The following is a 20,655-nucleotide window of genomic DNA, read 5'->3' as shown; positions in this document are numbered from 1 at the left end:
AGAGGGTAAAAATTTTCAGAAGACATCGTCATTATTCCAGTATATATACTTTTTGTGAAATGTGTCATGATTTGCCGCGATGTTCTTACTTATATGCCTGGACCTTGGCAATAAATAAAAATAAAGACTGGGGAAACGCTCACTAATCTATGGCTCACTGTCCACAAGATGGCGCTAGAGCATTATATATAGCCATTATATTTATAATGAACAGAGTTGCTTGAAATGACATTGAGATGACCTCTTCTAAGTTAGAGCGGCATCGAGCAAAGAAAAAAAAACATTTAGAAAAAGTGTGTTTGTGTCCTAAATATGTCATTTGTTGTTATAGTATTTTGTTTGCGGTACGCTCCAATTATTGAAGAGAAAGTGTTTGTTCTGATAGGGGTTCATTGTTAAACTTTCATGGCGGGTTTGGAGTTTAAATTCAAAGTAAGGTTTCAAGACAGGAATAGAGTCCACGGTTTCAAGCAAGTCGAGGGTTTAAAATACGGGTTAGGTTTTCAAAGTAGGGTTTCCAACATATTCAGATTTCTAGCCCGGAGTTCTAGTTTGTAGTCCAATCATGGTTTCAAACCAACATTAGCGTTTTAATCAAGTTTCAAATTAGGGTTTCAAGTCCTGTTTGTTGACCTGGTTAGGACAATAAACTGCCACTTAAGGAAGGGATAAGGAAATAATGGCGGGTGGAAGGAAACACCAGCTGCTTCCATCCTTCCTTAAATTAATATCTCAGTCCAAAGCAAATATTGTGTATTAAAACTATTGACAGAGCATACTAATGGCTTATGCCACGTGCGCACGCACTCCTCTTCACACACTGCCTGGAGTGTGTGCGTATGTGTGTTGACACTTGACTGGACACAGCCCCCCTCAGTCACATGACTCTGACCACTGTCCCGCTGCTATAAATACACCTCGCTATACTTTAGTCGCTCCTTTTCGTTTCTACGCCAACGCTGCCTTGAGTGTGTGTGCGTGTGCGCGTGTGTGCGTGTGCGCGTGTGTGCGTATGCGTGGTGGTGGTGGTGGACGCGTCCACGAAGCTACGACAACGTAGCTTGGACTTTCTTCCTTCAGTCATGACAGGTAGGGGGACGACGGAACACGACTTTTCCTCCAAATACCGCGATATTGCCTAAGGGGCGAGAACTGAGACTTGTAGCGTGGAAAAGGTTGTAAGATAAAACCACAGCGGTGAGTTGACACGTTAAAATGTCAACGGAATGACGTAGCGCGAGTTATACAGCACATGTTGTGACAATAGCAGCGTGTCGTCCAGTCACGTCAACGTCCAACTTGTTTGTGTGCACAGCTTTTAAGTCATCTCTTTTCGGTTAATATAAGCATTGAGCTTGGCCTTCTGTTGGTAATGTGACGTCATCGCTCGTGCTGTACCGCGCAGTGACGTCCAACAATTAATTAACGCTCAGTCTCATCTTGTTACGTTACTTTATTTTGCATAATTAAAATTTACAGCAACAAGTGACATTATTTTCCCATCCATTCTCGAGTTCCTCTGACAGTGTATTATTTACTGCCACGAGTGATGACATTCTGTTTAATACTGTTTTTGTTAGCATGTTAGCTTGTGTTGCTTTATATATATGGCATTACATCGAGTCGCCATGACTACTAAACACGGATGACAATTGACATACAGTCAGGCAGTGTCAACTACTAATGTTCAATTTAGTTTAAATCCTCTTTTAATCCAATTCTACCTGTACAAATAACAGCAACATATGAGGACCTTTTTGTGAATTTCTATGTTAGCTTGTGTTGTGATGACATCACTTTCATCAACCAAAATGGATGCGGAATGTCCTGGCTAAGGCAGGGGACATCCCTGGAGGCGAGGGAGGACACTGGTCAGCAGTATGAATTATTGATGCTTAGTATTGTCTGGTATTGTTTTACCCAGCCTCATCTGGTCCTAAGCCCGGATATAAAATGGGTGGGTTGCGTCAGGAAGGGCATCTGGCATAAAAACTGTGCCAAACAAATCATGCGCAATGACTTGCTGTGGCGACCACTTATATATAGGTTGATGAACATAATATGTCATCTAAATCTGGCTTAAACATGTCATAATCATAGTCAAGCTCTCTTTGGAAAGAAGATGGAAAAATATATTTTAATGTCTTATTATTATTAATGTTGTAATATTATTAAAACTCAAGGGAAATGTTTTAAAAGTTGATCATATGAATCTCAATAGCACCAATAGAAAAGGGGGTGCGGGAGAATGGAGGCCTGGCCAAACATTTCTCCTCATAGCCTGCAGTGCATCATTTCAACATAAAAAAACATTAGTGTTGGTAAAAACAAAGTTGGTTGGATGGAGGGATAAATATAAATATCTAAATATCACCCGTTGCGCTGGGAATTGTAAAACAACTCAAATTCTGTCTCTTCCTCGTCCACAGACCAAGCTTTTGTGACATTGGCTACCAATGACAGCTATGCGAAGGGAGCCATGGTTCTGGGCCAGTCCCTGCGCCGCCACAAAACCTCCAAAAAGCTGGCAGCCCTCATCGGGCCCCAGGTGTCGGAACCTTGCCAGTAAGGAAGCTCCATTCCCATCCAAAGCAGCAGTCCCGTGTTGTTGTTTGACACTTCAAAAACCATCAGGTCCGTGCTGAGGAGGATCTTCGACGAGGTTCGGCTGGTTGACGTGCTAGACAGCGGCGACGTGGCCCACCTGGCGCTATTGAAGAGGCCCGAATTGGGCGTCACCTTCACGAAACTCCACTGCTGGACCCTCACACATTACTCTAAGTGTGTCTTCATGGACGCAGACACTCTGGTGAGACCACGAGGGCATGTCAAATAACCGCGCTAAATCAAAAAAAAGGTGTGTGAGCGTGTTTTTCCGCCTCTGTTTGTGCACGCCTCAGGTGCTGTCCAATATAGACGAGCTCTTTGACAGAGAAGAACTGTCTGCTGCCCCCGATCCTGGCTGGCCTGACTGCTTCAACTCTGGCGTGTTTGTTTTTCGTCCGTCTGTGGAGACTTATGACAAATTGCTCCAGTACTGCACAGAACACGGCAGCTTTGACGGTAAGCCAAGCACGCACATTTTGTGCAAGTCAAGGGGGGGAAAAAAACTTCCTAGGTTGTTTATATTTAGAAATTTGAGGGGGTTTAAGTAGATAAAATGAATGCATCTTTTTGTCTATATGATGCAGACATCAGACCACACTTGGGTTTGTTGTCTCTTGTTTCGGACGGAGCTGGAAGTTGACTATGTTCCAGAGACACGCTGTCACCTTCATAAACACGTTACAGGGGGTCCTCGGTTTAGAAATAGCAAAGAAAGAGCAAAACATACACCCAGAGTTAAGACGTCCTGGATGACGGCAGTTCAAACTCCAAATTATGCTACGCAAAGACATATTTTTCTTCAAATTCCAAATGGTACGACCTCAGTGACTTTTGACTTTAGAGGTTCCGCTCTACTTGGATGAATCTAAATCAGTCCGGAGGGCAGCCGTACTCTGAAGCAATCCCCAGTTTACTAACTGCCTTTCTATAAATAGGACTATTATTGACAAACGGAACATCGTACTGCATTTAAATGATTCATAGCACAAACAAACACATTAGCAAAGTGGAAACTTGGTTTGGCAACAATGGCTATTAGAAGAAAACAGGCGTAAAGGGGAAGTCAAGTGAAAATTTTGCTTTACAATATGTTCTAGGTGCCCCCACTAGTCTAAACATGGTATTTTGAAAAATGTTGCGTTTGTGGAATATGATTTACATAGTATTCTGCTACTTGCTGTTGACTGAAAGTGACATCACAGTGTCTAAGGGCTCAGCTTGCAATGATCAAATACAGAAAACAGGTACCTGAGCCCTTGGGCACTATAATGTCATTTTCAGTTAACAGCAAGTGGTAGTAAAAGGCAAAATGTTTAAAAAAAAATCCCACTTTTATGTTAACAAGTTATTGTTTCTCCCCATGCAAGGCCCTTAACAAGCCTGCTGTCTCGCTGACAAGGCTTCCCTTAACTCACCACCGGTTGAAGTTATTCACAGGTGCTTGCTAAGGGACGCTCACTTTCAGACAAACAATCTAGCGCCGGTGTACCATAAATGACTTGCGATCGTCACAGTTTGGCCTCGGGTCAGCTGTCAGGTTTATTGCAGGGATCAGCACCTGGAGGCTGTATACCTTGCATCCACCGTCAGTGCACCAAAAAGTTCAAACTGTTGTTCAACAGGCAGGCATGACTGGAAGCTGTTTTGACCTTTTAGTCAGGATGACACTTAAGCTATCCATCACGCTACAGATTATGAATGATATTTATAAAAAAAAATCACGGAGATAGCGTTGGAATCCAGTGCATCCTGTCCCTGCATGCCCGGCTCCAAATGGACATTGATATAAGACAATAAAATGGCAGGACACCAATCAGTACATACCAGACATCCACTAGTCATTCAAAACAAAGAGAATTAACATAACCAATTAAAAAAAAAATTACATACCACACAGAATGGGTCCGTGGCTCAGCCAAACTTGGTGTTGATATTGGTTACAGGTTTAACATTTACAATTTTCAACCCTAATTTTCCGAGCAGATCGAGTTGGAAATCTTAACACACCCCACAACTCAGGATAATCCATTTAGAGACGTCCCAAAAATCTGGGCTTTGCTGACATCGATTGCTCAAATTTGACTGTGTACCTCACGTTAGTCTCAAATGTGAGTTTTTATAAGGACTCCGCTTCCCTTCACAGTGGGGTTTATATCATATCCGTGATAATAGTGTTCTAGTCAAGACCACACTAACCGAGACCAATACTATATCCAGACCGAGAACTGACCAAGACTTTTGGGCGCCAAGACGGAGACAAGACCGAGACTGTATGTATATTAAAGGAAAATAACCACCCACCCCTTCTGACATGAGGTGGATTAAAGCAATGGCAGTTATTACTTTAAAAAAAGCAGGTGGTAGCAGAGTATAAGAGATCAGCCAGGGCCATGTTGCAACAAGCTTCTTTTTTTTTGCCAGTATTTTCAACAGGAATGTGAATAACGATGCAACTTAACTATATTCAAATGCTAATTGCTGCAAAACGGAAACAGATACAAATATACTTTTTTTCTGATAAGGTTCCATGTTTTTATAGCAATAGAACACAATATTCTGTGGGACTTGCAAAATCAGTCAAAATCCAGTAAAACAGTCGGGAACGGAGTGATTGAGTTCAATATTAATATAATATAAAAACAGAATTTTGTAATGGAACCTACTCTGAATAAGAAACACAACATGAACCAAGACGCTCCTTAAACTCTCTTCCACATTGCATTAAATGTAAGCCGAGTCAGCTGTGAGTGGAGCTTAGTGGCTGGCCAGCCCGCCACTCTGGGACATCATGTACAGACTTAGAAAGGAACGTTAATGAAGAAAATAGTTCATCAGCCATGCGCTTAAAGTTGACTGCGAATATCAGCAAAGCAGCGCCGGTGCATTACCTGAATTATTTCCATCCCTTGAGGGATAATGTTATTTTGTTGAAAAAAAGGACGCGGTAAACTGCATTAGGTGTCATTGCCATAAACCAAATGAGGGATGAAACGATGCGCTTCAAACTTTTCTAAAGCAACGCAAGTCAATTAAGACGCCGCAGCTAACGACCTTCCTCGCTTGATGACTTACAAGCATTATTTGCAGAATATTTCACGACGGGATGTTGTATACCGCTACTATAATGGGGTAAGGGGCAATTAACAAAAGAAGACATTACAGCCATTATAATCTTTAAAAGTGTGTGACGCACCCCCCTTGGCATTTAACAGATGCTTTGAGTGTAAATGTGTTTTTGTTTTTTATGAAGGAAAATGACTCATGAAACATCGTGGATGCAATTAAACCGTGAAGAACGGTAAAAACTAATCAAAAATCCAGGGTGCACCCACTCTGATGTTTTCACTTTAGGCTGATTGTTTGTCATTTTCAAGATGCAATAGACAAAAAACCCTCAGATAAAGGCTCCGCACGCTACCTGCTAAGCAATGTTGCCCTCAGGAGTGGGTGGAAACTGAAAGTTTGAAGTTTAATCACTCACTTGGACAGAAATGTCGCTTCCAAGTTTTACAGTATGATGTTTGCCAATTGTGATATCAGCTATCAAGCAATCCAGTTCTTACACGTATTTTGACGGGGGGGCTCGTTGTCCCAACAGCAGGCGATCCGTCATTGTCAAACCCCCATTTAAATAAATTTATGGCGAGCCCTAAGGAAGCAGGCCTCTCTATTTAAAGCAACACATTGATCTTTGATATTTGCCACGGTGAAGAAGAGGGTTGGGTGTCAACTGTAATGCTCATGTGATACATACTGTAAGCTCTGGACAGCAACTGTGAGAACTAGCAATATAGGCCACACGTAACTGTATATTAGAACGTGATTTTCTCGCTACTGCGCGTTTTTAAGTTTAGGGTGCATTTATGCAAGATAGCATAGTAAAAATAGAAATGTTCTTTTTATGTCCAGAGTGTCAAAATCACATAACTGAAATTGCTGTAATAATGTTCTGAAGAAACTCTTCTCTTCCTGGACATAACAGTCAAATTACAAAATTGTAATTTAACTCATTTGCTTCAAAAAACGTATAAATACGTTCTATTTTCAATATTACCATACTCCCAAAGATGTATTTATACGATTGTTATGTGTGTGCGTGTCTTTTTTTTTGTTTTGCTATAGCATACATAAAGCTTTCATGCAGCCGCTGAACTGAAGAGAATGCATGAAGCAATGGTAGTTATTACAATAACGGCCAGCGGGTGGCAGCAGAGTATAAGAGATCAACCAGAGATCAATATGTTTTCAACGGGTTTGTGAATAATGTTGAAACTTAGCTATATTCTAATGCTAATTGCTGCAAAACGGAGACAGATACAAATATACTTTTTTTTTCTCCTGATGAAAAGAGATACTCTAATCTTTCGTTTAGTATGTTCCATGTTTTTATAGCAATAGAACACAATATTCAGTGGGCCTTGCAAAATCAGTCAAAATCTAGTAAAACAGCCGGGAGCGAAGGGGGTTGCTTCAGTGAAAATGGCTGGGAGTAAATGAGTTAATTGAGGTGACATAAAATAAAAGTTTTGGATTTCTCAACTCATAGTATGTGAAATATTTTTAAAAAATTGTGTGTGAAATATACACTCAAAATGTTTAATTTATCAACTAACTACCAACATTTGACTTTCACAGCCTTATAAATGATGTGTTCGTACGCCTGTTTGGGTTTACAGTGTGGCCTGGAAGTATTTTTCAAGCATTTTTATTTTTTTACAACTAGCCCAAAATATCAATTCACGCTCACTGTAGTCGCAGAGTGGAAATTGAACCCACACTGCCTGCATCGAAGTCAGCACCAATATTATCATCAGTGACTACAATGTCTACTAACCTACTACTCACCAAAACTGGACTGATTACCCCCCAGTCCAGACACCACATCACATTCACAACATTTCTCCATTACCTGCTTTACGTCCCAATTATTTTGAATATAATCTAAGATACTTCTCACCAACCACACAAAGATCCCATCCCTGTACTTGTTTTAATGTCATCTCTCTGGAATCTAAATACAATTTCAATTGTGGGACAATGTCCCAATGACCTAATGTCTTATCTGTTTCAGGGGGAGACCAAGGGGTTCTGAACGGCTTCTTCAGCGACTGGGCCACGGCCGACATTTCAAAACATCTCCCCTTCATCTACAACCTCAGCAGCATCGCCATTTATACGTACCTACCAGCCTTCAAGCAGTAAGTCACACTGACATATTGGTGCGGGTGCCTTGAATACTTAGAGTGGGCAGGGTTGGATAAATGTTGCGAGTAAAAGTCCTGGGTCGTCGCCCTCATTGGCTCCATAGTGGAAAGAGGCGTGGGGCACTGGCTTATTTTTAAAGTTGTGGCGTAGGAAAATATAAAATCGTACTACAGCAAAGAATCTGCGTAAGCTGTGACGACGCACAAGCAAGCCACGAGCTCTCGTAATCACATGCTGACATGGAGTTCAGAGCAAGATGAGTAGTGGGACGCCTGCAACGCCGGATAGGGTTTCCCACCCCAACAGCTGATAGCAAATCCCCAAATAGAGCCGTTTATTTAAAGACCTTTTATGTTTACCACTCAGCCAGTTCATTGTGCGTTCACTCTTTCTGTCCCTGTGGCCGTAAAATCCCCCCTTCAGACACAAAGCTCATTGACAAGCTTGAGGTTTGTTTTTCTTGGCAACTTAGTGGGAACGATGAAGATGTTTTCACCCGCCATAGCGGGAATGGTGAACGTGTTTTTACCCGTCGCCACTTGTCAGTTGAGCAGAGCTGTGGCCAATGAACATCCTGACAAGGCAAGGAAATTGTGCTCATAGAACAGCGACGCCACTCCACATTGACCGACTCCACAAAATGCTGGTCTTGTTTCAGTCGTACATTTCTGAGTTCTATATTTCCGATTTAAAAAATCTTATTTGAGGAAAAAATTTTAGTATTGGACCGCCATATTCATTTAAAAGACAACATTTTAAAGAATAATATTACAAGGAGTCGTATACTGTATTTTACTTCGCCTGGTCTCATTTCAGTTATGGCCTCAATGCCAAGGTGGTCCACTTCCTGGGGAAGACCAAACCTTGGAGCCGCGGCTTGGACGCCAAAACCAAAGGTGTTTCCGGTGGCGCGCACCCTTCCTTCCTCCTTGACTGGTGGGCCTTATACTCCACCAGCGTGGTGCCTATGCTACAGGAGCAATACGGAGACCAGCCCTTCATCTCGGAAGGCGTCGCGGAGGTAACTACACCGTCTACAAGTTTGGATTGTGATGTGCTTTTTTTTTTCTTTTTTTTTTTTTTTAAATCATGACAGTTGATGTAAATATGATTGTTGTTGTGTATTTTTGGTGGTGGATGATGTCCCTGTCTTTCCCGTAAAGTTCCCCTACAGTGACAATACTTTTGGGAGCGCACAGGTATGGAAGACGCTCAACACAAGTTTGTTGGCTTAACTGCGACTTCACACAAGAGCTTCTGCGGCATTCATTTACGCTGATTACTTTCTTCTTCTTTTTTTATACGCGGTGTTTTAGTTTGGACTAATTTGAGTTGTTTTCACTGGTTTCCTCAGGCCATGGAGGAGAGCCTGGCGTCTATGGCCGCAGCGGTCCACCTGTCGCCGCCGCAGCAGCAACAGCAGCAGCAGCCGTCTTCCGAGCAGCGCAAGCAGAAATGGGAGCAAGGCCAGGCGGACTACATGGGAACGGACTCCTTTGACAATATCAAGAGGAAGCTCGACACTTTTCTCAAATGAGAGGGGGAGTGGAGGGATGCACTTACACTACCACAACACATACACAGTGCAGGTACACCTCAGTTCAGTAGAATATGATAGAAGGAGTGCATTTATTTCATTAGTTGGATTCAAAAAGTGAAACTTGTAATAGTGAACCCGCGCATATTTTGTGCTCCGTTTCCGTTTGCCATCTTGTTGCCGAGGAAATATACTTAAATAAATTGATGCAGATTTGGTGAATTTGTGAAAAGTGCACTGCAAATATGCAGGAGATTGCCCTACTATTTTGTAATTTCTTGAAAGTAAACTTTGAGGTTTTTGTTCATTGTACACCATAATCATCAAAATAATAAATCATGGAATTGTTCACTCCATGTGTAGTGCATCTGTCATATACCAGTTTCACTTTTTCAATCGAACTACTTGAATATTTACCATATTGTAATTAGTTGCGATGCACCTGTATAAATATAATCCACCAGCCTTACCTTGCCACTCTCCAAAGATAGCAGTTAAATGTTTTTTGTTCTGCCATAATTATGTTTTGCTTGCTACATGCTGCCATAGGTTATTGCATCGAAAGGTGACGAAAGCCTTTCCTACTATACGTTTTGCTCACAACATATAACATTTATCTGTATATTTTCATTTTTGCCTTTTTATTTAAAAAAAAATGAGTGAGCATTTTCACAAGGTCTGTTGAACAAAATGGATCAAACGTCTACAGTACTTCTGGAAGCCTCGTGGAGCATAGGCGTGCTATGCTGTACATTTCGACATTTTACTTGACCAGGATGTGTGACAATATCTTTCATCCGGAAGTATTAATTCAAAAAAATAAAAATAACTTTTTAAAATTGAAATTTGCTCAAGTGTGTTTATTTTAACGATTTTAACTATGATGAGCTACTCGGAGTAATTGTGAATGAAACTTCCTTCGAAATGTTTGACATGACTTGTATACTAGAGAAGTACACTATCATTATCATTGCACTTGTTACTACTGTACGTTTATGGTTTACCGTATCTTTGTATTATTTAAACAATAAATCTGTATGCTTCTGATATTAGCACTCACCTGTTTTTTTCTGTTATTTTTGCTTATTATTGTTTGTATAAGTCATAAACAGCATTTAAGAAAAATCTGAAACAAGTAGCGCATTATCCATGATCGAAACTAATATATTTAGAATATGACGAACATATGTTTTCATGATACAGAATTTTTTTTTTTAGATTAAAAATTGTATAACGTCAGCCTTTTATAATAATTGCCCACGTTTGCGGGGGGGGGGGGGGGGGGGGGGGCATTTTTTCCCTAAATCCTCATGATGCAAATAGTTAAATTGTTCTATGTTTGTAAAGTTAAAATGGCTGTACAGTACAAGTCGAATCAATATGTAATGTCAATTTTTGCATGACTTGTATCCCAGATCAACAGACTATTATTGCGCTCGTTAACTACTGCGCATTACGTCACACTACATCGATGAACGACTGCTGCTACGTAGGCCATATATGCTATATTACCACATTGTGGGTGTGACGAACCTGTTGGCGGCAACGCGAACGTAAACAAAGGCTTTGCAGTCGCGCTCTGTCGTCGTTGTCGTCGTCGTCGTAGCGAAGTGCAAGATAGGTTTGCAATGCCAGAAAGGGAATGAAAAAGACGGCGAGAAAAAAGAAAGATCACAAAGCCAAAGAGAAACGCGTCTTTGTGGTCTTAGAAACGGGTCATTTAACGTGCATATTTGTATTGAAAATGCATGGATGGTTGTGTGTATTTTCCTAAAGCTTTTTGGTTGATTGTTTTTATTTGAGCACCCTTAATAAGCTTCGTAATTCACTGCTCATTTGCAGGATGTCTTTCAGGGACTTGCAAAGTAAGTACTCATTATGCTACGTTGGAGTTGTATTTTATTTTTAAGTGTTAATTTCAAGCTTACTGTTGAAATGATTTCTTTGATAGATTTCACAGAGATGATGAGAGCGTTGGGGTTTCCTCGCTTGATATCTGTGGAAAACTTCCGAACGCCCAACTTTACACTAGTTACAGAAATCCTAATATGGCTTGCTAAATGGTATGTTTACAAAAATCTATATTCATTCGACTAATGAGATGTTTTATACATATTTTGGAAAACATGGAATGTCAATCATGGTTTATGTAACATAATAAGTCATTAAATATGCTATACAGTATTAATATTGTAATTTTCTGTATCCACTATTACTGCTGACAGAATCCATATTGCCCCTTATTGTAGGACTATAAAGTTATTCTGTCCATCATTCCACGTATCCCGTGGTATACATATGATTATACAGTATTACTGTATGTTAACACATGACACGATGTACTCCTTTCTCCTCTCTAATGTAGTTATGAACCCCAGATGGAACTTGCAACTGACATGAACACAGAGTCGGACAGAATATTCCTTATCAAGACTGTGGCTCAGTTCATGGTGACATATTAAGTTAAAAAAAAAAATAAAACTCAAGTCCTTTTTCCTATGAAAAAACAATAAGCATCTCTTCATGCAACAGGCGACCAAAGCTCACATCAAAATGAACACCAAGCGCCTTTACCAGGCTGACGGTTATGCAGTGAAAGAGATGTTAAAGATCACTTCAGTGCTCTACAATGCAATGAAGACCAAGCAGATGGCCCTGGAGGACAGCGTGGAGGAGGAAAACACCAAATTCAAGTTTGAACTGGGAACTCGAGTGAGAACATTTATTGTTTCATTTAGAGTCACGTTCACATTTTTGGGGAGAAAACATGGCACTAAAGCGAATAGTTTGAACTTCTATCTTAGGTAGAAAGGATTTTAAAAGGATGTCGGGGTGAAAAACCCACTCCTAAATTTCTGTTCTCTATTTCGCTTGTGTTAGACTCAACTGGTGGTTACACCTATAAGTTGGAAACTTCTTTTCAACATGGATTCAACAGTACCTCACATTTGAACTATATTTTGAACGTCCTCAGTCTGTGTCATTTTTCATTCCTTTATTTTTCCGAGATTTCGGATCTGAAAGCAGCTCGGCAGCTAGCATCCGAGGCCACGTCAAAAGGAGCGTCTCTGTATGATTTATTAGGAAAGGAGGTGGACCTAAGAGTGAGAGAAAATATTCACTGGCCAAGGTTTTTTTGAATTGATATCTGGAGTTCTCAGTAAAATTACACTCAAACATTTGTGTTCCTCTTTAGAAACTGAGAACGGCTGCCATTGCGAGACCTCTGGAGATCAGTGAGACAGAAAAAGCCATGAGACATGCCATCAAGGAGGTCTTGGTTTGTATCCATTTTGACATATTTATTTATCATGTTCAATCATTTCCTTCGTATTGCAGCCTACATTTTTTTTGTCCTTTTATGAAGGAAAATGTGGAGAAGACTAAAGTCATGATGAAGAATGTTGTTTCTGATGTTGCCAGTCTGGATGCCAAGAAAGAAAAGAAACACTGGCAGTTGGAGATGAATCAGAGGAGACTCCAGACACTGCAGAGTGTCAGGTTTGTGTACAATTTTACTACGAACGGGAGGGAAAAAATGAACTAAAATATTATAACGACATGGAATATGGTGAAAAACTACCACACAGAGCAACTAGGATGACTTTAACCTTTTGTTTGAACGGCATCATCATTCTCAGGGAAATCGTAAACAAGACTTAATGCTCCTTTCCATCTCTCAGGCCATTATTCATGGATGAATATGAGAAGATCGAGGAGAAGCTGGAGGAGCAATACAAGTTGCAAGTGGAAAACTTTGCTAACTTTTATTACCTCGAGTGCCAGCAGGAAAAACAGATCAAACAAGAGAAGATGTTTGAGGTGCGTGAAGTAAAGGGGATTTTTTTAATGTTTTATTTATTATTTTGGTTTAGTCAAACATTATCAACAAAATGTTGCTCATTAAATGTAACCATTCCTTAAATCACCTGCAAAGAGGATATTAAATGTTCCTTCCAACCATATTTATAAGTTGTCTAAACCATTTCCAACCTTTTTTGGGGCCACAGGCAGGTTTCAGGTAAAGCTTATGAGACATGTTTCTTTATGTACATTAACTTGACAAATGATCGTTATATTAAACATGACAAAGAAATGAGGGGACGTGTTCAACAATGATGTTTTGACAACTGAAGGATAACCACGGCAAGAGACTTCTTAAAGCAGTCAACAATCTACTTAGAATGAGACTGAAAATACTTTAACTTAGGTGGATAAAAACAGACAATAAAGAGACCTATTCATTTGGCTTTCGTAAAGTGTCTGTATGCCTGCAGGAAAGAAAGAGGATCATGCAGCAAGTGAAGGAGAATTGTGGGGAATCTGTTAGTTCAAGTGAGAAACGCAGCTTCAAAACGTATATAGCTCACGTTTACTTAGTGGTGCTGATAACTTGTGGCACTCGATGTGTTTTTGTGTTTTGCAGATGATGAAGAGGACACTGTTGAGGACAAAAGCCTAGATGGAGACACTGATGAGTGTCAAACGTCTCATCCACAGCTCCCTCTAAACGATATTGTAGCAGGTAAACAAATTGATCCAGATGCCAGAACTACTGTTTCATATTAGTCCAAAATGTCATAATTGTACATTTTCATTTTGTTTATTGCTAAATGTGGCCTGCTAAAAATAGGAGCCACAAAATGCATAACCCATTACACAGATTATGACTCCCAATATCTACATAGATTGGGTTCGGTGTATTTATGTTTTGTTTCACTTAGGAACAGCCATTGGAAAAATGCTGGGTGTTGACAGTGATGAGGTAAATCGATAGAAATATTGAACGTGCATTATTTTCTTTAGTTTGTAAATACACCCTAGACATGGAAAGAGGTTGACAAGCTGTGTGTAATTATTTATTTTTTTCTGTGTGTAATTCTACCTTTCAGTCAGAGGACAGTGAGAGAGATGAAGACGAAGAAGATGAGGGCCTGGGATATGATGGCTTTTTGAAGGTTCCAGAGGCAAGGGTGTCAAGCACTTCCAGGGGAGTCTTGAAACGCCATCTGCTGGAGAAGAGTGATGATGACTTTTGAATTCAGATCTCACCATGGTAGTCGAATTGTGCTTACCCGAAAAAGTGTTTGAACGAAAAATATCATTTTTAATTTTATGAGGTCCCCGTTATAGACATTTTAAAATAATACCCATGAAAAAAAAGAAGACTCAACGTTTTAAATGTGCAATGGACGAAGTAACGCAAATGAACCTGACACGAAGGAAGATGCTTTAGTCAGATACACTTCCGGTTTCGCCGACAATAGTTTCAAGAATTCTCGCTAATTGATCTTAGTGACAGTATTGACATCTGACCAGCAATGAGCAAGTGAATAAAATTGTTATTCTATATTGATAATCTAACAAGTACATCTTATTAAACGCTGTCAACCGAGAGGCGTGCCCGGAACGTAAAGGCAGCATTCGGCTAAGATGGCGCCGCTGCCTGCGCTCCGAGTGTGCCTTCTCGTCTCCTTCTCCGCGTTCGTGACACTGTCACTGGGGTTCGGGCTGCCGGCCCTGCTGAACGCCGCCACGGGGCTGCTGGGAGTGCCGGGGGCGAGCGTTAGCGAGTGCGTGGTGGTCTGCTATTTTCTCTTGGTCCTGTACGTCGCGACACCTCGGATCCCCCGAGGACTGGTGAAGGTAATTAGTGGGGCCGTGAACGCATCACGAGCAACATCATCGAGATACGGAGTATAAATTAAATGTACTTACTATTTTCAATGGGGGAAATGTAATACAATATACGATAGTGTTTTTTTATTTAAGTAAAAATATGGAGAATTTACGTTTTTTTTTTTTAGTTCTCAGCTGTAACACCTTAAAATGCCCCAAGATGGCGCCAATGCCCTGCCTTACAATAAAGTAGTAACTGATGTCAAGGATTAAAAAAAAAAAAAAAATTGTAGGGAGTCATTGAGTCAATTACCAGCATGTTTTTGCTAATTTGCTACAGGGCTCAGTCCCTAATCCCTATTTGTATGACAGTATGTTTTTTCATTGTTCTTGTAAATGTTTGTTTTAATTAAAATAAGGAGGTCTAATTGGTCCTTGAGTATGTTTGTTTTATTGGTGCACCACACAGTAGATAAGCACGTAGTTTACGGACTGCTAAGGCGTGGCTCACAGACCCCTGGAGATCCTGGGAACCCAGTTTGAGAACCAGTGCCTTAAGGAATAAAGTACATCGGCACTACATTGTTTTTTCTTTTGGTGCAGGCAACGGGCAAAGCGGTGTTCATTACAGGTTGTGACAGCAACTTTGGTCTGGCTCTCGCTCAACATCTGCACAAACTTGGCTTCACAGTCTTTGCGGGATGCCTGCTTAAGGTGTGTGGCACTCAACTGCACGAGGTTCGGGAAAATGCAATTTAGAATTACAGTAACCTCATCTGCATCAGTTTCAATAAACGCTTCAGAGAAGAACTTGTACAGGAGCATCAAGCAATGGTTCACAACGTAATTTGAATCCTTACGGCCCCTGTAGTCTCTCTTCATTGTGGCCAAGTGTGGCAGTGACCACATGTAGCATGTCTGGTCTTTTGACATGACGAGCTACAAAATGGAGGATCGTTTTTTTGCAGGATAAAGGTGGGGAGGGTGCCAAGGTCCTGGAGGAGTTCCACTCAGAGCGCATGAAGGTGGTCCAGCTGGACGTGTGCAGTGACGAGCAGGTGAACAGCGCCGCCCGGTTCGTCCGAGACAACCTGGAGGACTCTGAGAGAGGTAGAACAATCGGTGGTCAGCAGACATCTTTGCTTGTCTTGTAACTTATTGTGTCCCGCTCCGTCGTCGAGGTCTGTGGGCGCTGGTCAACAATGCTGGCGTGTCCGCGTTCGGAGGGGTGGAGTTCACCTCCATGGAAGCTTACAAAGAGGTTTCCGAAGTCAACTTGTGGGGCACCATCCGGGTCACCAAAGCGCTTCTGCCGCTCATTCGCCGGGCCAAAGGTAAGGGGCAACAAGTCCAGTCAAGAACGCCAGGTTCGGCTTTGCGGTCATCGAGGGGACTATTTTTAAGAGGCTTATGCCTATGGAGGACCAAAACTGCCAAAATTAAAAAAAAAAAGACTAAATAAATAAATGAATGAATAAAAGGTCAAATAAAAACATGTAAAAAATTAAATGCAAAAAATAAATATAAATGGAAATAAAAACAAAAGTATATAACGAGACTCAAAAAAGAAATATACAAATAAATATTGAAATACAAAAATAAATATTTGAATAGAATTAAATATCAATCAATAAATAAAAACGCTCTGCTCTCACATTTATTTATTTCATGCTGCAGGCGCTCTGTCAGGTCGAAATGTTATTCAAATGAGGGGACGGTTCTAAGCGTGTCTTGGGTTGGGCTCCGCTGTTGCAATTATTATTAAATATATATATTTTTGCATTTATTTCAACTTTTTTTTATCTTATTAATTTTTTAATCTTGTTTTTTATTTATTTTTACTTGTATTTATTTAGGGATATATATATTTGTTGTTTTATTTCCATTTATATTTATTTTTACTTTTATTTATTTAGGGATATATATATATATATATTGTTGTTTTTATTTCCATTTATATTTCTTTTAATTGTATATATTATTATACTTATTAAGTTTCACTTCTTTCTGTCCCTTCTTTCCTTTTTAAAGAATGGATTATTTTTTTATTTTTTTACACTGAATTTAGAAATTTTGAATTATATTTTGTCGGTTTTTATTTTCACTTTTATTAAGTCAAGATATTTTTTAATTTTGGCAGTTTTTGTCCTCCATATATGCTAGCTACGCCGTTTGTATGAATGGCACAATCACTGCAAATGACAAGGTTGTGTCACTTTGCTTTCCTACGGTTTGGAATCTACAGTACACGTCATGCTCAGACTGTTCCGTGTGGTTTGCTGCTATTAGGGTGCCAACAAATGACTCACTTGTGAAGCTGCAGGCCGCATTCTTGGCAGGAGTAATTATCTTAAGACAGCTCAACTTTGGACCCCCAAGGCTTTACTATTGTGTTTTATTTGGAACTATTTGGTGTTTTTCATACAATTATTTCTTGTCTTGCCTTCATATCCCAGCTGACGTTGGCAAATGCAGTAAATATTTGTATGAAAAACAAACAATTTACTAGTACCGCCGTAACCACAGGGCCCCTGTACAGCCAGTGTAAAAAGGTATTTGAATTTCAAATGTAGCTTTCATCTAAAAGAAAATCTAAAATATGCATTTCCCTCGCAGGTCGTGTCGTAAACGTGTCTGGCTTGCACGGCCGGATGGGAAATATCGCGCAGTCGCCCATCTGCGTGTCCAAGTACGGCGTGGAAGCGTTCTCCGACTGCCTCCGCTACGAGATGAAGTCCTGGGGCATCAAAGTGTGCATCGTCGAGCCGGGGAACTTCGCCGCCGCCACGGGCATCCTGAGCCGCGACGCCTTGTTCAACACGGCCAACAAACTGTGGGCCGAGGCCCCGCGGGACATCAGGGAGGATTACGGCAAAGCCCGCTTCGATCAGATCACGGCGCTGACGCGTTCACAGTGCAAGGGTGGACAGAAGGACCCGAGTCCCGTTTTGGATGACATTGCGGACGCCGTTACGTCCAAGCGTCCGTACGTCAGGTATAACAACATGGAACCTCACTGGTGGATCCGAATGCAGTTGATGACGCACCTTCCTGCCGCACTGTCCGACCTGCTGTACTTCTAACTGGCAACATTCCATCTTTGCTCTATTCCTTAGCGCTTGAAGACTTTCACCGATCAAGCCTTAAATTTCAATTGCTTGGAAAAAGTATATTGCACCCGAAAAAAGGAAAAAGCAATGTTTTTTAATCCACAAAAACTCATAAATTGGGGCACTTGTAAGTCAATGTACCATTGTACTAGTTTTGGCCACAAAATAACTGTGCACAAATAGTGCCCTCCAATCGAAATCACAATATTTTGGTGGCTCATGCCCAGCCTAAAATAAAAATCCAATCATACCCAGAATGAGCCACAGTTACTCTGTGGCTACGAATGAGTATATTTCCATCTGGGGCTCCATGTTGTAGATAAAAAAAAATCAGAGCAACCTTTTAATGTATTGTACCAGCAGGAATGTACTTATAGGTAAAAACTGCTGTGATCTGTTGAAAAAATATATATTTTGATTTTACTGTTTGTGTCTTTGTTTTTGTGTGTAGTCCACAATGACCGCCAACCAGAACCAGATAGATAAGGGCAGACCCTGCTGGTTTGTCTGTAGCTTACATAAAGTGGGGTAGGAAAAAGGGAAACCCAACAATGGATTACATGAATCAAAATATGGATTCAAATTGCCACCGGGTGGCGCTGTAGCATCACAAATAATTAAATTGCAGAATGAATACACAATTAGATAGAAGGAAGAAAAGGGAAAACAAGATACAAGTTTAAATTAGATTTGCATGTTGAATTCAGTGTGTATGATTGTATCAGGGTTAGCAACTTAGCATCATGATATTGTCAGTTTACTAGTTAATTTGCATTTGATTTGTTTTATATGTTTGACATAACAGTAATGCTCATATATTTACAAAAACGATATAACTTCTCTAGTGCGTTAGAGGAGGTTACGACGTACCTTCGAATCCCAGTCTTCAACGTGGCAATGGAACCCCGTCGTGACGCAAACCAAGAATCCCCTTTACAACTGCATAGACGCCAATCATTTCATAAATACGTATAAAACCATATATTGCATAAGAATTTAGTAAATTAGCAATAAATGAATTGAAAACTAAAAATGGACGAGTGACTGTAAACCACTCATCGTCCACTAGAGTTTACTCTTTAACCATCATTTCATTGATACAAGGCCAGGTCCAATGGTAGCACTCAAGTGAAACCCAAACACTAAAGACTAAATCCTTAGCATGAGAGTATGTCCATTGAGGGGCCCAAAACTGACACAGCAGGCATATTAGTTAAGTGCTCGTCTACGCTGGCCATGACTGCATAATTTACCTTGAGGCGTTCAGGTGCTGCTGTCGATTGTTTCGGAAATTTACATTGCGTCCATCAAACATTTTGGTGGCCGCCATATTGTTTAAATGTCGCGGCGTTGAAGCCGGCACCAATCAGCGTTCTCAACGGTGAAAAAGCCGGAAGCAGTGGACTAAATAAATAAATAATACATCGGTGACAAGTGCAGATATTTCAAAACAAAACCTTGTCTACTCAACTGGATGAATGACTTTCTACTATTTTGTAAATCTTTGAAATTGGTTATGAATAGAAAAGCCCTTCATTTAATTTCTTTATTGGAAATATTTGATTTGTTATAGAAAGTCAACAAATAAAGGCCTTGGCCATAACAAATACTTTATATTTAAACAGGTCAGCTGATGCTTGCTTCACAATATGTTGGTATATTTGGATGTCAGGGCAAATTAAAACAATAAGGCTACATGGCTGTTTTATATTGTTTATTACATCTTTGAAACACTAATAAACTCTTCTAAGTTATAACACCTGAAGATGACCTCTCCTCCGTTAAAAACAGCATTAAGAGCATGACAATAAATTTCACAGCACTGCCTTCTTACCATTCCACATCAGCGTGGATCTGTTTGCTTCACTCTCTCACACACACAGGGGGGACGGGGGGGGGGGGGGGTGAAATAAAATGTAAGCAGCACAAAAGCACCAACGTTAACACGGGTCACTTGTTTAGAATATTTGTCTCAAGTGACTTCCAAAGTTTTTTAAGGAGTTTTGTGTTCTGTACAGCCGCTCATGTGGCCTCCATTGGGGCAGAGACAAAAGCTACAGCTGTTCTACTCAAATCTAAAAAGCAGGGAGATTCTGTCATTCTTGTATTTGAATACCGACATTTACATCTACTGTATGAGGCTGCACTGCTTAAAAAAAAAAAGCATTAAAAAAATGAATGATAATTAACAAATGACACTTCAGGTGCTCCGGCCATGATTACATCACATTACATATGTATGTCTCCATGTATTATTTCTCTTAACTGTACATGTAGGCATTCACTTACGGTTGCTATGTAAGGACACTTGAAGACTACACACAAAGGGCATTTTATGCACGTGGGTGTGGGAGGGGCAAACAAAAAAAAAAAAGTTGACAATGAACATCCCGATAACTCATTGCATGTAACATGCAAAGCTTTAAAGCAGAGGTGGACAAGTTACAACTACATTCTAAAGTCCTCTCAGGACCATTAGTCTTTTTTTTTTTTTGAGGAAAAAATGTATCGCATTGATCATTGGCGCAGATTAATCACACTATTAATTTTGACCGCAGATGATTCTTTACCTTGACA

General features: G+C 40.4%; 3 protein-coding genes and 1 long non-coding RNA gene across 8 annotated transcripts; 3 read left to right on the top strand and 1 right to left on the bottom strand.

Annotated features, from left to right (window-relative positions):
• The first annotated feature begins 906 nt into the window (after window positions 1–906).
• gyg1b (glycogenin 1b) lies at window positions 907–10,396 on the top strand. 3 transcript variants are annotated; one of them, XM_086065676.1, is made up of 8 exons: window positions 907–1,089; window positions 2,430–2,565; window positions 2,635–2,809; window positions 2,901–3,063; window positions 7,679–7,805; window positions 8,629–8,833; window positions 8,976–9,011; window positions 9,167–10,396. In XM_086065676.1, the coding sequence occupies exons 1-8, from the start codon at window positions 1,083–1,085 to the stop codon at window positions 9,347–9,349; spliced, it is 1,032 nt and encodes a 343-aa protein (XP_085921802.1). In that variant the 5' UTR covers window positions 907–1,082; the 3' UTR covers window positions 9,350–10,396. The 3 variants fall into 3 exon arrangements, with proteins under 3 accessions (XP_085921802.1, XP_085921801.1, XP_085921803.1); XM_086065675.1 differs by having other exon boundaries at window positions 8,629–8,835; window positions 8,945–9,011; XM_086065677.1 differs by lacking the exon at window positions 8,976–9,011 and having other exon boundaries at window positions 910–1,089.
• Window positions 10,397–10,893: 497 nt separating this feature from the next.
• On the top strand, window positions 10,894–14,708 carry LOC147155824 (clusterin-associated protein 1-like). 3 transcript variants are annotated; one of them, XM_086066519.1, is made up of 12 exons: window positions 10,894–11,214; window positions 11,301–11,412; window positions 11,715–11,799; window positions 11,882–12,061; window positions 12,358–12,453; window positions 12,546–12,629; window positions 12,717–12,850; window positions 13,033–13,171; window positions 13,627–13,684; window positions 13,776–13,874; window positions 14,074–14,114; window positions 14,242–14,708. In XM_086066519.1, exons 1-12 carry the CDS (start codon window positions 11,193–11,195, stop codon window positions 14,386–14,388), a joined length of 1,197 nt encoding a protein of 398 aa, XP_085922645.1. In that variant the 5' UTR covers window positions 10,894–11,192; the 3' UTR covers window positions 14,389–14,708. The 3 variants fall into 3 exon arrangements, with proteins under 3 accessions (XP_085922645.1, XP_085922647.1, XP_085922646.1); XM_086066521.1 differs by lacking the exon at window positions 11,301–11,412; XM_086066520.1 differs by lacking the exon at window positions 12,358–12,453.
• On the bottom strand, window positions 13,308–19,425 carry LOC147155822 (uncharacterized). The gene is made up of 4 exons (XR_015092200.1): window positions 19,332–19,425; window positions 18,949–19,017; window positions 15,829–16,069; window positions 13,308–14,358 (listed from the first exon to the last, which is right to left on the bottom strand). It is a non-coding gene; the product is annotated as an uncharacterized LOC147155822 (long non-coding RNA).
• On the top strand, window positions 14,777–18,501 carry bdh1 (3-hydroxybutyrate dehydrogenase, type 1). Its single transcript, XM_086066522.1, has 5 exons — window positions 14,777–14,995; window positions 15,572–15,682; window positions 15,937–16,078; window positions 16,150–16,302; window positions 17,585–18,501. The coding sequence occupies exons 1-5, from the start codon at window positions 14,783–14,785 to the stop codon at window positions 18,049–18,051; spliced, it is 1,086 nt and encodes a 361-aa protein (XP_085922648.1). The 5' UTR covers window positions 14,777–14,782; the 3' UTR covers window positions 18,052–18,501.
• Window positions 19,426–20,655: the final 1,230 nt, after the last annotated feature.

The sequence above is a fragment of the Leptonotus elevatus genome, chromosome 21, assembly GCF_054856555.1.
Source record: "Leptonotus elevatus isolate MCC_2025b chromosome 21, RoL_Lele_1.0, whole genome shotgun sequence".
Taxonomy (NCBI): domain Eukaryota; kingdom Metazoa; phylum Chordata; class Actinopteri; order Syngnathiformes; family Syngnathidae; genus Leptonotus; species Leptonotus elevatus.
This window is presented reverse-complemented; position numbering and strand designations above follow the sequence as displayed.

Excerpts from the sequence above, each read along its gene's own strand:
- gyg1b (XM_086065675.1), top strand. Across the intron at positions 2,810-2,900 it reads TCATGGACGCAGACACTCTG|GTGCTGTCCAATATAGACGA; the intron begins GTGAGACCACGA and ends TGCACGCCTCAG. Across the intron at positions 3,064-7,678 it reads AGAACACGGCAGCTTTGACG|GGGGAGACCAAGGGGTTCTG; the intron begins GTAAGCCAAGCA and ends TATCTGTTTCAG.
- LOC147155824 (XM_086066519.1), top strand. The coding sequence starts at position 11,193 with ATGTCTTTCAGGGACTTGCAAA. Across the intron at positions 12,062-12,357 it reads AGTTTGAACTGGGAACTCGA|ATTTCGGATCTGAAAGCAGC; the intron begins GTGAGAACATTT and ends TATTTTTCCGAG. Across the intron at positions 12,454-12,545 it reads GAAAGGAGGTGGACCTAAGA|AAACTGAGAACGGCTGCCAT; the intron begins GTGAGAGAAAAT and ends GTTCCTCTTTAG.
- bdh1 (XM_086066522.1), top strand. The coding sequence starts at position 14,783 with ATGGCGCCGCTGCCTGCGCTCCGAGTGTGCCTTCTCGTCTCCTTCTCC. Across the intron at positions 14,996-15,571 it reads TCCCCCGAGGACTGGTGAAG|GCAACGGGCAAAGCGGTGTT; the intron begins GTAATTAGTGGG and ends CTTTTGGTGCAG. Across the intron at positions 15,683-15,936 it reads TTGCGGGATGCCTGCTTAAG|GATAAAGGTGGGGAGGGTGC; the intron begins GTGTGTGGCACT and ends GTTTTTTTGCAG.